General features: G+C 33.8%; 2 protein-coding genes and 2 pseudogenes across 2 annotated transcripts; 3 read left to right on the top strand and 1 right to left on the bottom strand.

The window, feature by feature from the left end:
* The first annotated feature begins 734 nt into the window (after positions 1–734).
* On the top strand, positions 735–2,642 carry LOC125606452 (annotated as a pseudogene).
* A 3,714-nt stretch (positions 2,643–6,356) lies between these two features.
* Positions 6,357–8,951, top strand: LOC106451854 (polycomb group protein FERTILIZATION-INDEPENDENT ENDOSPERM-like). The gene is made up of 13 exons (XM_013893832.3): positions 6,357–6,598; positions 6,954–7,019; positions 7,168–7,290; positions 7,398–7,478; positions 7,566–7,658; positions 7,741–7,816; positions 7,905–7,984; positions 8,062–8,133; positions 8,228–8,287; positions 8,369–8,465; positions 8,549–8,612; positions 8,705–8,764; positions 8,891–8,951. The coding sequence occupies exons 1-13, from the start codon at positions 6,368–6,370 to the stop codon at positions 8,949–8,951; spliced, it is 1,164 nt and encodes a 387-aa protein (XP_013749286.2). The 5' UTR covers positions 6,357–6,367.
* Positions 8,952–9,149: 198 nt separating this feature from the next.
* LOC106451846 lies at positions 9,150–11,316 on the bottom strand (annotated as a pseudogene).
* Positions 11,317–14,305: 2,989 nt separating this feature from the next.
* Positions 14,306–15,633, top strand: LOC125606450 (polyubiquitin 11). The gene is made up of 2 exons (XM_048775515.1): positions 14,306–14,447; positions 14,798–15,633. Exon 2 carries the CDS (start codon positions 14,798–14,800, stop codon positions 15,485–15,487), a length of 690 nt encoding a protein of 229 aa, XP_048631472.1. The 5' UTR covers positions 14,306–14,447; the 3' UTR covers positions 15,488–15,633.
* Positions 15,634–15,869: the final 236 nt, after the last annotated feature.

The following is a 15,869-nucleotide window of genomic DNA, read 5'->3' on the forward strand; positions in this document are numbered from 1 at the left end:
TAAATATCTCTTCTTTTTACGAAATCTCCGTTTCGTTTTTAGGTTTTTCAAGTAGGGGATCTGTGAAGGGTGAAGTATTATTTTTTTGTCTTGTCTGATTTAGGGTTTCTCATTGTTATCCTGAGATGTTATCGTATCACTTGTCTGAATAAAATTGAAAACTTTGCTGATGGGTTTCTTTTCAAAGTGCAAGAGTTACTTAGCTTGACTATGAACCGTCTTAGTTTAATGTTTTTGCTCTTGGAGATTCTGTGAAAGTTTATGGCTTTGTTCTATTTTAACACTCATTCGAGTGACTTCATTACCATATATACTAGATAGCTCTATCTTTATTTATTTATACTTTTGCTGAGCTGAGTCATGAATCTCATTACTGCCCTTGGTTATCTCTTATTATGTAGATTAATATGTGCATTTGTCTTGACGATGGTGACATATTCCATGCACTCTCCTCAATGATGAAGATGTAAGCAGCTCTCTCTCTCTCTCTCTCTCTCTCTCGCTTCTCTCCTTCTCTCTCTCTCTCTACTCTCTCTTCTCTCTCTCTCTGCTCTCTCTCTCTCTCTCTCTCTCTCTCTCTCTCTCTCTCTCATATATATATATATATATATATTTTTTTTTGAACACACTGTATATATATATATATTATATAGACTATATAATATAGTTTCCATGAAATAAAAAGCAGCAAAGTTTCATTGATGCTACATATGTCTATGTGCTTTGGTGATCAGGAGGAGTCATTTACACTGCAAGCTGGGCGTGTGACGTGATGAAGAAACCCATTTGTTGTGGCTGGAGGATTTAACGGCAGAATCCGAGTCATTAACGTCAATGATAAAATAGTTCATAAGGTATTATTGCATTTTATTTATATCAGCTTAGACCGACATAAAGAGTTAAAGAATGTTAGAGTTAAAGATGTTATTTGTATCCCACTAGCAAGTGATTCGATTTCTTGCTTGTGTAATATGTGCTCGCACGTACGCAGACTCTTGTGGGCCATGAAGGTCCAGTGAATGAAATTAGGACACATCCTATGAAACCTCAACTTGTGATTTCTGCTAGCAAGGTATATATGCACCTCTTGGCTTTTTCTTCTTTTTTTTTGGTACTGATGTTCATTTATTTGGATTGAGGATTAAGAGCTCTTACGATTTTGATTGGATCAGGATGGATCTGTTCGATTGTGGAATATTGAAACTGGGATTTGTATTCTGATATTTGCTGGAACTGGAGGTCATCGATCCGAAGTTCTAAGTGTGGTAAGCCAATATGGTTTTTAAAACAGTGGTGTGTGAAAGAAAACAATAATCTAATTCAGTTTTATGTCACTTGATAGTTGATATAATAAATGTAGACACTTCAGTCTAACCATCTTATCTTATAAATCTGTAGGATTTTCATGCCTCTGATATGAGCCGTTTTGTTAGTTGTGATATGGAAGCCACTACTAAGATATGGTCATTGACAGGTATGAGTAAAACAAGCACACTTGAAAGGAACTTCCTTCCTCTTTCAGTTGGTATGATCTCTATTATTCTTTGGCTGCCTTCAGAGTCTTGGAAGTATGTTGAAATGTCATTCACATGGAAGGATGATCCAAAAACATTCCCAACACAAGTGTACAATTCCCTGTAAGTATTTTTCTGTTTCTTCGTCCTTGTAACAACGAGTGACACACATGTCTTGTTGTAACATTACTTCTATGTGCAGGTATTTACAGCTTCAGATCGTTCAAATTACTAAACTGAACCGTTGGTATGGTTATAACATTCTTTCAAAGGTTAGCCCAGGAGTCAATAATGGATAAGATAAAAACCGAAAGGCTAATCTTGTGTTCTATATCTGTTTCAGGGTGTGAGGGTGACGCGTGTGACATCAGGTTGTGGCAACCACAACTTAAAGAGAATTCTCCTGGAGAGGTTAGGATCTCATTTCTACTCTATACGACAAATTAAGTAATTCAATTAATTAAAAATTGTTACAGATCAAAGTTTTTTTGTGTTGCTGTTTTTGCAGGGTGATTTTTATGTTAGACTTGTATACGCTATTCCAGATAGTTATCACCGGATTATTAAGTTTTCTTGCGACCTCTCTATGAAATTTGTTTCAGTAGGTGTGTGAGATCAGAAAGCTATAATCTATTCATTTAAACTATACTTGAAACTTTCTTGTGAAACATTCTTGTTGGTTGGTTGGTCATCAGGGAATGATAAAGGCGACATTTATGTCTGGGATTTAAAGAGTTTCCCTCCTGTTTTGGTTACAGTGTAAGTTACACAGTACTTTAAATACAATTGAATTCTTCACTTTGGTGTCTTTGTTGTATTCTTGACATGACTCTCTGTTGCTATACAGGTTATCACACTATAAATCAAAGTCTCTGATCAGGCAAACCGCTATGTCCACTGATGGAACGTATGTTCATCTTCTCTCACACCAATATATCATTATTTTATGAATCAGTTGTTACTTACATTAACAAAAATGCAAAGCATTTGATTCCTGACACACTCCGTTTCTTTCCATGGCATTGTAGCACAATTCTTGCTACCTCCGAGGACGGGACCTTATGGCGTTGGGACGTGTGGAGAGGCCTAGAAGAAGAGATGTGCGGGCTGCTTTTTAGAAGTACATAAGGAATAAGGAATAATGATACGAGACAGGTCAGACGATCTGGAAAGCAGCCAGCTGGTGGTACTGTGAGTATTTAAGTAGTCTATAAGCAAGAGTATAGGGGAGAGATATCAATGATTTGATTAAGTGGTTGTAAAAGAGAGAAGAGTCTCTCGTGTGTAAGGCTTTCTTTGTAATCCTTGTTTGAATCAATAATAGAAAAATAATCTTCTCTTAAATCACAACTCTTATCAATACGTTACAATCTATGTAACACAAGCCAAGTCTTTGTAGGAATTGATGGATTAGGAGACTTAAATATATGCATTGGTGCAAAAGTGGACAATGGTGTTCTTATCAATACGTTACAATCTACATAATACAAGCCTAGTCTTTGTAGCAACTGATGGATTAGGAGTCTTAAGATATGCATTGCTACGAAAGCGGACTATCTATCTATCTAGCACATATTGCGATTCCTGAGACCTGAAGATGCTTATTTATGCCTCATTAACTTCACTTTGGTAACCAAACGTTTTTCCAAGGGAACAACAACAATGGGTTCAAGTACGACAACACACAACAACAACAAAGCTGCGCATAACAACAGTAGCAGCAACAGGTTTCAGCTTGTGGCCATATCTACAAAAAAAATTAGTGTATATAATTTAGTAAAAAGGATAGAATACGAAATCAAAATAAGAAACAAATACATAAGTCTGGTTATAAGTCGGCTATCAAATACACATATTAAGTCTGGTTATAAGTCGGCTATCAAATACACATATTAAGAAAATAATTAAGTTTTCTAATTATTTTATTAGAATTCCACATTATTGGATCAATAAATAAGGTAAGATAAGGATTGAACTTATTTTTCAATATATAAAAAGTAAAACTGATATTCATATTGAAACAAATTTTAAAATACCAAATACTTACATGAAACAGAAGGAGAATAATTAGAGTATTTTAGATCACAAACTGGAAACTAAAACCCTAAAAAATATTAAAAAGAAAAAATAAAATTTTACACCGCAGAGAGAAAATGTGCAAAAAAATTAACTTGGAAGCTAATTTGCTAAAGATTAATATCAAATAAATAATTATTATTCAATAACCAAAATATAAAAAATACAATATATGTTTAGATTATAAATTTCTAGATACAAAACTTATATTAACAAATGGAAAATGGAGAAATACCCTAGATAGTCTTAAAATGTTTTTGTCACAAATACAACCCCTAAGAATCAAAATGATCAAAATGTTACATTAAAGAGATAAATATACACTTATACCTCCATGGTTAACTAATCTAGATATTAAAGTTTAAGTTAGAGGGTAAAGTTTGGGAGTAGAGTTTAAAATTTTGAAAATTAAAAAATATTTAAAAATAATTTTTTTTATAAGTAGTTTTCAAAAGCATTTTGAATCTATACTATTATTTGCAAAATAAATTTTTGGAATTGAGCTTTCACGTTAAAAGTTAGAGTGGTTAATATCGTTTATACTCTTAATGTATAACTAAATTAAAAAAAATAAAAACGAAATTTTAATATTTGATTAGATAATTGATTAAAATAATAATAGTAAGAATTATCCAAAATCTGAAAATATAATTTAAAAAGAGATAATTTATGTATATATTGTATTGTTATCTGAAAGTCTTTTAGTAAAAAGTTAAAAACGTGAATTATATAAAGTTAAAAACATGAATTATATATAAAAAGTTAAAAAAATGAATTATATAACTAAATATTAATCAAATAAAATTCTTAATTATATAATTAAAATAGAATATTGAATTATCCGAAATCTAAAAATCTAAATAAAAGATAATTTATATATATATATATATTGTATTGTTATCTGAAATAGTATTTTAATAAAAAGTTAAAAGATAAATTTTATAATTAAATATTAATTAAATATTTTTTTTAATTATATAATTAAAAATATAATATTAACTTATTTTAAGATTTATTTAGTATAATGAATATAGTGTACAAAGAAATTTTTTCAAAAATTATGAAAATAAAAACGAAATTTTAATTTATTTGATTAGATAATTGATTAAAATCAATAATAGTAGGAATTATCCAAAATCTGAAAATATAATTTTAAAAAGAGATAATTTATGTATATATTGTATTGTTATCTGAAAAAGTATTTTAGTAAAAAGTTTAAAAACATGAATTATATATAAAAAGTTAAAAACATGAATTATATAACTAAATATTAATCAAATAAAATTCTTAATTATATAATTAAAATAGAATATTGAATTATCCAAAATATAAAAATATAATAAAAAAAGATAATTTCTATATATATTGTATTGTTATCTGAAAAAGTATTTTATAAAAAGTTAAAACATAAGTTATATAATTAAATATTAATCAAATAATTTTTTTAATTATATAATTAAAAATATAATTTAAGTTATTTTAAGATCTATTTTAGTATAATGAATATAGTGTACAAAGAACTTTTTCAAAAATTATGAAAATGTTTAAGCCCGCATCGCGGATAAAACACCTAGTTTCAAAAATAAAATTTTAAAAAAAATTAAAAATTCGAATTTGAAAATATATAATTAAAAATTATAAATCTTTATTTTTTTAATTTTTAAAATTTTTTAATTTTATTATTTATATAGGGGTAGAAGTGTCTTTGGCTATTAATAAAATCTATTTTGGTAATTTTCTCACCGAATTTTTTTTCTAACAAAAATTTAAAAATATATTTGGAAGAACTGCCATAAAAATATTTTATAAAAAAATAAAAAATAAAATAAATCCGCAGCGTAGCGCATGTAATTATCTAGTTACTATAAGTTGATGAGGAACATGATCTCATAAAACAACGACAATTGAAATAGTTGATGAGGAAATGAAAGCCCATACAAACATTCTTTTTTTTTTCATTTCTAATTGTTCTGCTTCTTATATTTCTAATACTCAAAAAATATTATGGACCCATCTTCCTCTTGCTTATGGGTCATGGACGGTCGCCTCGCCCATGTACCTGAGCCGGCCTTGTATCTAGCACACTAAAATGTTCGTAGAAACTGATTGAAAATCTTTCTAACTTTTTAAAAATCGTTTAATAAAAAAACATTTTGGAAGAAAACTTTCAAAAAGGTTCCAATATTTTTTAAAAATTAAATTTATAATTTTTTAAAAAATATTTATTTATTATTATATATAATATATATATGTCATTTACCTTTTTAATTAAATATATTTTGATCAAATTAATTTTAAAAGCTATTTTGATTATAAAAAGATTTAGTACTATTCTATGATATTTCTCTAATTTTTTTATTAGACAATCCAAAAAAAATATGAGAAAAAGACCAAAATAGCACTAAATCAAGTTTTTGTTCCCAAACTAGCACTCAAGGCCAAAAGTCACAAAAATAGCACTTAAGGGGTGGGGTTTAGGGTTTAGAGTTTAGGGTTTAGGATTTAGAGTTTAGGTTTTAGGATTTAGAGTTGAGAAGTGAGGTTTTGGGGATAAGATTTCAAATTTTGAAAAATAAAAAAATTTAAATTTTTCAAAAGATAAAATGCTATTTGGTCATTTTAGTTTTTGAGTGTTATTTTTGTGATATAAACTTAGAAAGGTGCTATTTTGGAGATTTGCCCAAAATATATTGTTAAATTAATTCCTTGCTTATAAAAAAGTTGACAAAAAGACAAAAAAACAGTAAATGTGGAAACGTACGAAGACTTGTTATTGCATGAGACTGGGTAAGCTTCGACAAGAGCAGTTTCCGAGAGACGAGAGATTTGAAATGTCGAAGATAGCTTTAGGGAACGAATCACTTGTCGGGTCTTTGACTCCATCCAACAAAAAATCTTACAAACTGACCAACAGGATTCAAGAAGGGAAGATACCTTTGTACTCTGTTGTTTTTAACTCCATCGATGCTCGTTTCTTCAATTGTTTCGTCTCCGCTGGTGGCAATGGGGTAAAAAAATATCTCTTCTTTTTTTTGCAAATCTCTGTTTAAGATTTTTAAGTTCTGGGTCTGTTCAAAGTGTCATTTTTTTTTCTAAGTCTGATTTTGGGTTTCTGATTGCTGTCCTGTGATGTTATCGTATCACTCCTCTGAATAAAATTGAAAACTTACTTAGCTTGACTATGAACCGTCTTAGCTTAATGTTTTTTAGTGAAAGTTCATGGCTTTTTTCTGTTTTAACACAAGCTGGAGTGACTTCATATAATCTAATAAACTTGATTGCTCTATCTTGATTTCATTTTACCTTTACAGAGCTGAGTCATAGAATCTCATTACTGCCGTTGGTTTATCTCTTATTATGTAGATTAATTTGTACAATTGTCTTGAAGATGGTGGCATTTCTTCATTGCACTCCTACACTGATGAAGATGTAAGCAAGTATACTTTTTTTTTGTGACACTATAAGGAAGTATACATATTATATAGTTTAGTAGCTTTTCCATGAAATAAAAAAACAGCAAAGTTTCATTGAGAGCTATTTGGGTATATATTGTATGTCTATGTGCTTTGGTGATTAGAAGGAGGAGTCATTTTACACTGTAAGCTGGGCGTGTGGCGTTGAAGGGAACCCATTTGTTGCGGCTGGGGGAGTGAAAGGCATAATCCGAGTCCTTAACGTCAATGATAAAATTATTCATAAGGTATTATTCATTTTTTAATTATCTTTAGACTGACATGAAGAGTTAAAAGGATGTTCTATGTATCCTACTAGCAAGTTGTTCAATATCTTCTTGTGTAATCTGTGCAGACCCTTGTGGGCCACGGGGATTCAGTGAATGAAATTAAGACACACCATATGAAACCTCAACTTGTGCTTTCTACTAGCAAGGTATATCACTTCTCTCTAATAATGTCCTGATGTTCATTTACTTGGTTGAGGAGGATTAAGAGCTTTTCCGGTCTTTGATTGGATCAGGATGAATCTGTTCGACTGTGGAATGTTGAAACTGGGATTTGTATTCTGATATTTGCTGGAACTGCAGGTCATAGATACGAAGTTGTAAGCGTGGTAAGCCAATAAACACAGTGGATGTGAAAGAAAACAATCGTCTGATTCAAGTATAACCATCTTTATCTTTGTAAATTTGTAGGACTTTCATCCCCATGATGAGCACCGTTTTGTTAGTTGTGGTATGGACACCACTATTAAGATATGGTCAATGAAAGGTACGAGTTAAAACCGAGCACAACACTTGAAAGGAAGTTCATATCTCTTACAGTTGTATGATCTCTATTATTCTTTGGCTGCCTTCAGAGTTTTGGACATATGTCGATAAGTCATTCACATGGAAGGATGATCCATCAAAGTTCCCAACAAAATTTGTACAATTCCCTGTAAGTAGTATTCTGTTTCTGTCTTGTAGCGTACATGTCTTGATGAACTTTGTTAATAACATTACTTCTATGTGTAGGTATTTACAACTTCAGTTCATACAAATTATGTAGACTGTAACCGTTGGTTTGGTGATTTTATTCTTTCAAAGGTTAGTCAGTCAGTAGTGAATAAAATCATACTTATTTGGTGGAATAAACTAAAAAAAAACTAAAGGTTACTCTTGTGTTATATCTTAATTTCAGAGTGTGGAGAATGAGATACTGTTGTGGGAACCACAACTGATAGATAATTCTCCTGGAGAGGTTAGGATCTCATTTCTATCCCATACACAACAGACTCATTCAGTTTATTAAAAATGTTCTTTGTGTTGTTGTTGTTTGCAGGGTACTTCAGATGTTCTACTTAGATACCCTATTCCAAATTGTAATCTCTGGTTTATCAAGTTTTCTTGCGACCTCTCTCTCAATTATCTTTCGATAGGTGAAGCTATAATCTATTAAACAATACTTGAAACTTTTCTTGTGAATTTGTGAAACATTCTTGGTCGGTTGGTTGGTTATCAGGGAATCAGAAAGGCAAGATTTATGTCTGGGATTTAAAGAGTTGCCCTCCTGTTTTGGTTACAGTGTAAGTTACTTTCGGATCTTCAAATACAAATGAATAAGCTTCACTTTGGTGTCTTTGTTGTATTCTTGACATGATTTTCTGTTTCTGTATAGGTTATCACACAGTCTATCAAAGTCTGTGATCAGGCAAACCGCTATGTCCACTAATGGAAAGTATATCATCTTCTCTCTCACCAATGCATTGGAAACTTTACTATTTTATGAATCAGTAGTTACTCCAAACAAAAATGCAAAGCATTTGATTCCTGACACACTCTGTTTCTTCCCATGGCATTGTAGCACAATTATTGCTGCCTCCGAGGACGGAACTATATGGCGTTGGGACGCGGTTACCAAGTAGCATCAGAGTCTTCACAGGAACTGATGGATTAGGAGTTACAAAATGCAGACTATCTATCTAGCACTTAGTGCTGAGAGTTTTCTTTCAGCTATGGTCCATGTTGATTCATTGCCACCGGTTTTAAAAAACTATCCATTGTTTTATTGCAACATAATATATTCATCACAATACACACTTTTGGGAAAATATTATTGCGACTCCCTGAAACCTTAAGATATTTATAGCCTCATCAACTTCACTTCAGTGTTAAAACATTTGTACTACATTGTCTTTAAAACCTCTATTGAGATTGTTGTCTTATAGCCTTCTGTTCAATACACAATGCTGTATCCAGGAGATTTATTGCAAGAACCAGTCTCTTCATAAGCTTCCTAGTCTTCAAAGCATTGTCCCAATCTTCATTAGATGCATATACGCTTGCCAGGTTAATATAATTGACTGGTTTCTTCGGTTCCATACTCAGAAGCTGCGCTGCTGCTACTTGGCTGAGTTGCACATCCCCATGTCTCCTGCACGCATCAAGAAAGCTCCACATGTTGATGAGCTCAGACTCGTGATGCTATTTTCACTTCTTATCAGTTCATAAGCATCTTCCAAGTTTCCACCGCGTGCAAGCATATCTACCATGCAAGATAAATGCTCTTCTCGAACTTTGATACCGTACTTGTTGATCATTGTGTTTAAAATCTTCCACCCAATCTCGGTCTCTCCTGTATGGCTACAAGCAGAGAGGAGAGCAAGAAATGTGACGTCGTTCGGTTTGATCCCTTCCTGCTCCATTCTGTTATAAAGACTTATTGCTTTCTCTATATCTCCATGTCTTCCGTATCCTGAAATCAAAGAGGTCCATGATCTCACATCTTTCTCTTCCATCTCTTCGAAAGCAAGGACTGCATCCTCAATCTCCCCAGACTTTGCATACATATCTATCAGAGAGTTACGCAAAGCAACATCAAATCTGATTTGGGAGGATTTTAAGGCGAAGCAGTGGATCTGTCTTCCGATGGATATGGATGCAATGGTGGTGCATATTTTAAGCATTGAGGATACTACAACCTCATCCATCTGAGTTTTCATCAGTATCATCTCTTTGAAGATATCAAAAGCATCACTTGTGAAGTTGTTCTGCTGTGCAAGACCTGTGATTATAGCAGTGCAAGATATCAAGTCTCCTTTCATCGTGCGGTCGTACAGTTTCAAAGCATTGCCAAGGCTACCACACTTGGCATACGCAACGATCAGAGACCTGACCAGTGCAACATCTGATCTCTTGAAGCCAAGCTTGATGGCAAACCCGTGCAATTCACTGACCATTTCAAGACAGTTAACTTGGATAGAAGCTCTCAAGAGGCTCCCAAAGGTATAACAATCTGGCTTCTTCCCTGACATAGAACACAGGACAAGAAGCTATCTAACCAAATTGAGTCACTTGATCGTTTTGAAATATGAATGAATAAAAGACAAGAGTTTAGATTACCTTCCGCGAGCATCAGCTGAAACAGACCAAACGAAGTATCTGCAGCAGAAGCAGTATACCCATGGATGATTATATTCCAAGAAACCAAATCTCTTTCTTTCATTGACTCAAACAGAAGACGAGCATCCTCCATCTTACCACACTTAGCATAAAGACAAAGCAACGCACTCCTCACAACCAAGTTCTCTACAAATCTCCCTTTCTCCACACACCCATGTACCTGCATCCTTCTTTCAAACATCCCAAACTTTGCATGACTTCAAAACACTCCCATAAGTGAAGTCATTAGCTCTAACAGGCTCCCGCCGCATCTGTTTAAACAACAGAAACGCGCTCCGGTGATACCCGCATCCAGAATACCCCGAGATCATAGCTGTCCAAGAAACAACATCTCTTTCAGGCATTCTATCGAACAGTTTGCGCGCGTGTTTCATATCTCCGTGTCTTGCGTATAAGTTCACCAAGCTGTTGTTCAAGTGGAGATTCGAGATGAACCCATTTGTGACAGAGTTCCCATGGATCAACACAAACTGTTTCTCGAGGGTTTGGTAGCTGCATAATTTGAGAGCCTTGAGGTACAAGGAAGGGTCTAATAAGTATGGTTTCGAAACAATGAGATTCTCCACACAAGTACTCATCATTATCCACAAACAGAGATTGGATCTAAATCACACGAAAAGCTATCCCCTTTATCAACTGTCCCCCCACATTCGTAGAGTTTGAAATCAATCATGAAGAAAGTACACAGACAAAAAACAGAGCTTTTCTTGTAAATATCAAAACTTTTGGGCGTAGCTCAAATGCATACACATATATAGGTTCTGGGCGTATTAAAAATACAAAATTTTCCCGCTTTAAGTGAAGCTCTGCAAGCTCTCTAGTTTCACTTACAGGTTGTTAACAGAGAATTTCAGACTTTCTGCCACCCAGTTTAACGTGTCATCATGACCAGATTTGTCTTCAGATGCCACAATGTTAGCTTCAATGTTTACTCCTCCAGGCAGATAATGACCTATAATACATTTCCCAAATAAAATTAAAAAAAAGCTCAGTAACACCTAAAGGTCCACAGTTATTATTGCATTCAAGAATTTTATTTTGTAAGACACCAGGAAGATAAAGGCAACCCTCAAAGATGATTTGACTATCATTTAATTTCAGAAAGCTCATGAATGGAATTGAGCTGTTGAAAATATAAGGTGAACAGATACTTACATTAACTGAGTCTACATAATACCTTACATTAACTGAGTCTACAAGAAATCAGGATGATAAAGGCAGCCCTCAAGATGATTTGACTATCATTTAATCTCAGAAAGTTCAGGAATGGGATTGAGCAGTGGAAAAATATAAGGTTTACAGATACTTACATTAACTGAGTCTACAGGATATCTGTGAGCATCATAATTGCTTTCTGATTTGGATCCACAAGCTTTGGTGTACTCTTGGCTATTACTTGGAAAGTGTGGAAATTTGTGTGCCAACACCTTTCTTCTCTACCAATATCCTCATTAACATTATTCCAACACCTTTCTGTCACACCTTCCCTGCCCTCCAAAGCAAACAACCAGTCTCTTATTCAATGGAGACATCAATGTCATCTGGCCTTCCCAAATGTGCAAAACCATCTCCATTCCCTTTCCCAGAGTTCCATCTAGATGCAGCATATGTTAGCAAGAATGGTTAAATACTAGTACCACATGATAAAAAGGAAGTTGTTTTTAATACCTTGTGTCCTGTCATCAACCATAGATGCTTGGAAAAGTATTGACAAAGGTCCAGAAGACAACTGATCTAAGCCTCTATATACTACCACATGATATCATACAGCAGTATGGTAGACGATTTTCATTACTTCTCTGTCTGCCAATTTAAAATTGCTTTGGCGGCACTATTTACTTCGTTGAATCAACTCGATTTTTTTATTTTTTTGTGTTGGGATGATTTTTGATTTTTTCACGAATGCCTTACATACCAAAATATGTAAACACTGTTACAAATCATTGGCGTTCCACAAACTGGAAACACATGCTGTAACACTCCACCATTAAATGATATACTAAATACCAAACTAAATTAAATAATATAATAATAAAAATATAACCATATGTTACAATTTTTGAAATATTATTTAATTCTGTTTTTAATTATATAATTTGCACGTTTCAATTTGACATTTGCATAGTGTTTGTAAGAGCTTTTCTATCGGATGATCTAATTAACAAACATTGTTTTACAAATTTACTGATAATCTTTCTTTATAGTAATTAAGAGACATTATATGAAAATATTTTGAATAAGATGAAAAATATTGGCTGAAACAAAAGGACGAGGATATTTGGATACATTTTGTATCCACAAGCTAAAAAGTAGGGGATGGAGGTTGCGTGTACTACAAGAAACAAATAGATGCTGAACCTATTGAGGTTATTTTTTCAGAGTGAAGAAGAAAAATCTTAACGAGGAGTGATACTATTGATCAAAACATTATCTGTTGAACAAGGAACAGACTTGCTGTTGAATGACAAGAGATCCAATCCATGGAATAATGTGTTCGACTCAGGTATGGTCCTGAAGAACAATCCAGGTAACGGAGTTATTGGTGATCATCATGAAAATTAGACCTAATGACTTCATACAATTCTCATAGTAATAATCTACTAAAATCATAAGCTGTTATTAAAAGGAGACAACAACTTATCTCGCATATTTAACCAAATTGCAAACTGAGCTATCTATCTAATCTGAAACTGCCACTTCTTTCCAATGTTGTCATTAACAATCTCAATTACCAATATGTATTTTCCAGTCAAGCTTCCTCTTTCAGACGCATCTTTTGTACTTCTTCAGGAAACCCAACTTAGTCCCTTTTTCTAAGAAGAACCATCAACGAACAACTATATCGAAGAGGTTTTCATTGACTGAATTTGGCTTGGGTAAAAAAAAACCTGAATAACTGAACATGAACCAAACCGAAATAACCGAAACTGAAACCGGGCTGAACACTTCAAATACCCAATGGTTTTTATATTTATATATTTGAAATAACCGAAATGAACCAAGAATGGTACAGATATCCTATCCGAACATATAAAGATATTAATTATATATACATATAACTAAATATAATATTTGTAAAAACTAAATTATTATAAAATATCTAAACTATCTAAATATTTTTTTTTATCTAAAATAACTCGAAATATCCTAGATTTTATATAAATGCTCCTAACTATTCGATATTTTATCTAAAATATCTGATATTTAACCTAGATTACCCGAACTACCTGAAAGTCACCGAACCAGAAGCGAAACAAAATAAGAACCAAAAATTTCCGGGTATTTTGGCTCCTAATTTACCATCCAAACCAAACAAAAACCCGAAACTTTCCGAACCAAATCCAAACCAAAAATCATTAGGTAGTAAATGAATTATTTAGTTTTTACCCGAATTATCCAATATTTGAAATACTCGAGCCAAATCGAACCAATACCTGAAATGTTCATATCTTAGATTGAATAAACTCGTTATCTTAGATATGGTCAGGCATGCGTTTGATGTACGAGTTAACTAATCAATAATTATGAGTTTTTATGTGCCATGAGTAAAAATAATAATGTTAAAATAATGTTTGTATTTTTTTGAAAAAAATGATTTTGATTTGAACATTACTATTTTTAACTTTAATTTTAGAAGCTTGAAAAGATTTCTAGTTTCATTTATTTTGATTTGGTTAAAGAATGCAACCATCTCTTTTTCCTTAAAACCTAAAAATAAGAGTAATCAAGGCAAAGAGAAGATTACCTTCCATTTAAAGGTTGCGACTAAATAACGATCAGCACACGTAATCTTTTATACGTGTCAAAGTATTATTGGCTATTTCTTCACCGTCATAGCTTTCTCGTGACCTAGCCTGCCTCATCCTCTTTTATAAATCAAACCCAAAACATCTCTCCTCCTTCTCAAATCGAAATACAATCTTCTCAATTCTCTCTCTCTCTCGCGAATTACGATCAAGGTTAGATTCTTGTTTATTATTCTTTGATTAGCTGTTTCATTCGTATAGTTGAAGAGATTAGCCGATAGATATCGTCGTTATTTTGATTATTAGGGTTCGTATTCTTGGATTATTATTACGATTAAGGTTTTTCTTCTTCGATTAGTTGTTTCATTGGATCGTATCTGTTTCTTGGAATTTCAATCGGTTTGTTGAGATTAAACGATAGATGTGGTCGTGATTTTTGATTATTAGTGTCCGTTTCGTTCGATTCTTGGAGATCTGTGATTGAGTTGTTGATTGTATGTGATTCGTGTTTTGCAATTGCTCTGAGTTTGAGTATTGATGTTTAAGCTTTTGTGAATTTACAGATGCAGATCTTCGTTAAGACACTCACCGGAAAGACGATCACCCTTGAGGTGGAAAGCTCTGACACGATCGACAATGTTAAAGCCAAGATTCAAGACAAGGAGGGTATTCCTCCGGATCAGCAGAGGCTCATCTTCGCCGGAAAGCAGCTCGAGGACGGGAGAACCCTAGCTGACTACAACATCCAGAAGGAGTCGACTCTTCATCTCGTCCTCAGGCTCCGTGGTGGCATGCAGATCTTTGTCAAGACCTTAACGGGAAAGACGATCACACTCGAGGTGGAGAGCTCCGACACCATCGATAACGTCAAGGCTAAGATACAGGACAAGGAGGGAATCCCGCCCGACCAGCAGCGTTTGATATTTGCCGGCAAGCAGCTTGAGGATGGTCGTACATTGGCCGACTACAACATTCAGAAGGAGTCGACTCTTCATCTCGTGTTACGTCTGCGTGGAGGCATGCAAATCTTTGTCAAGACCTTGACTGGTAAGACCATCACACTGGAGGTCGAGAGCTCGGACACGATTGATAACGTCAAGGCCAAGATCCAAGACAAGGAAGGCATCCCTCCAGACCAGCAGCGTCTCATCTTCGCTGGAAAGCAGCTTGAGGATGGTCGCACCCTAGCCGACTACAACATCCAGAAGGAGTCTACCCTTCACTTGGTGTTGCGTCTCCGTGGTGGCTTTTAATGTCTCGTTTTCTTGAAAACTTATCATGGTTTGTGTGTGTTTGAGGCATTATAAAGCCTCTTAAATAACTGATCTCTCTTTCTCTTTCCGTTCTAAGACCCATTCGAATGTTTCTATCTTTACTCTTGAAAGTTTTGTTTCGAATCTTGTGGTTACGTTGTAGATGCGGTGAATGCCTAGCTGTGTCATTTCTGAAAGCATACGGTGCAGGGGTTTTTGCACCTTGAAGGTGTGCTTATCACATTCAAAAGTGGTTACGATCCAGACAGAATGTTTGAGGACAGAACCACTGAAGATACTTCTGTCTTACTTTAAAGTGCGAACTAGTTTGGTCGATCCTCATGTCTTAAACTCAATGCGCTGTAAGTTACTTGGAAAGAAA

The sequence above is a fragment of the Brassica napus genome, unplaced genomic scaffold (genome assembly GCF_020379485.1).
Source record: "Brassica napus cultivar Da-Ae unplaced genomic scaffold, Da-Ae ScsIHWf_886;HRSCAF=1258, whole genome shotgun sequence".
NCBI lineage: Eukaryota > Viridiplantae > Streptophyta > Magnoliopsida > Brassicales > Brassicaceae > Brassica > Brassica napus.

Bases quoted from the DNA above. Each gene is read 5' to 3' on its own strand.
- LOC125606450 (XM_048775515.1), top strand. From the start codon at position 14,798: ATGCAGATCTTCGTTAAGACACTCACCGGAAAGACGATCACCCTTGAG.
- LOC106451854 (XM_013893832.3), top strand. From the start codon at position 6,368: ATGAGACTGGGTAAGCTTCGACAAGAGCAGTTTCCGAGAGACGAGAGA. The intron at 7,985-8,061 runs GTAAGTAGTATT...TTCTATGTGTAG, and splicing joins CAAAATTTGTACAATTCCCT to GTATTTACAACTTCAGTTCA. The intron at 8,466-8,548 runs GTGAAGCTATAA...GTTGGTTATCAG, and splicing joins TCTCAATTATCTTTCGATAG to GGAATCAGAAAGGCAAGATT.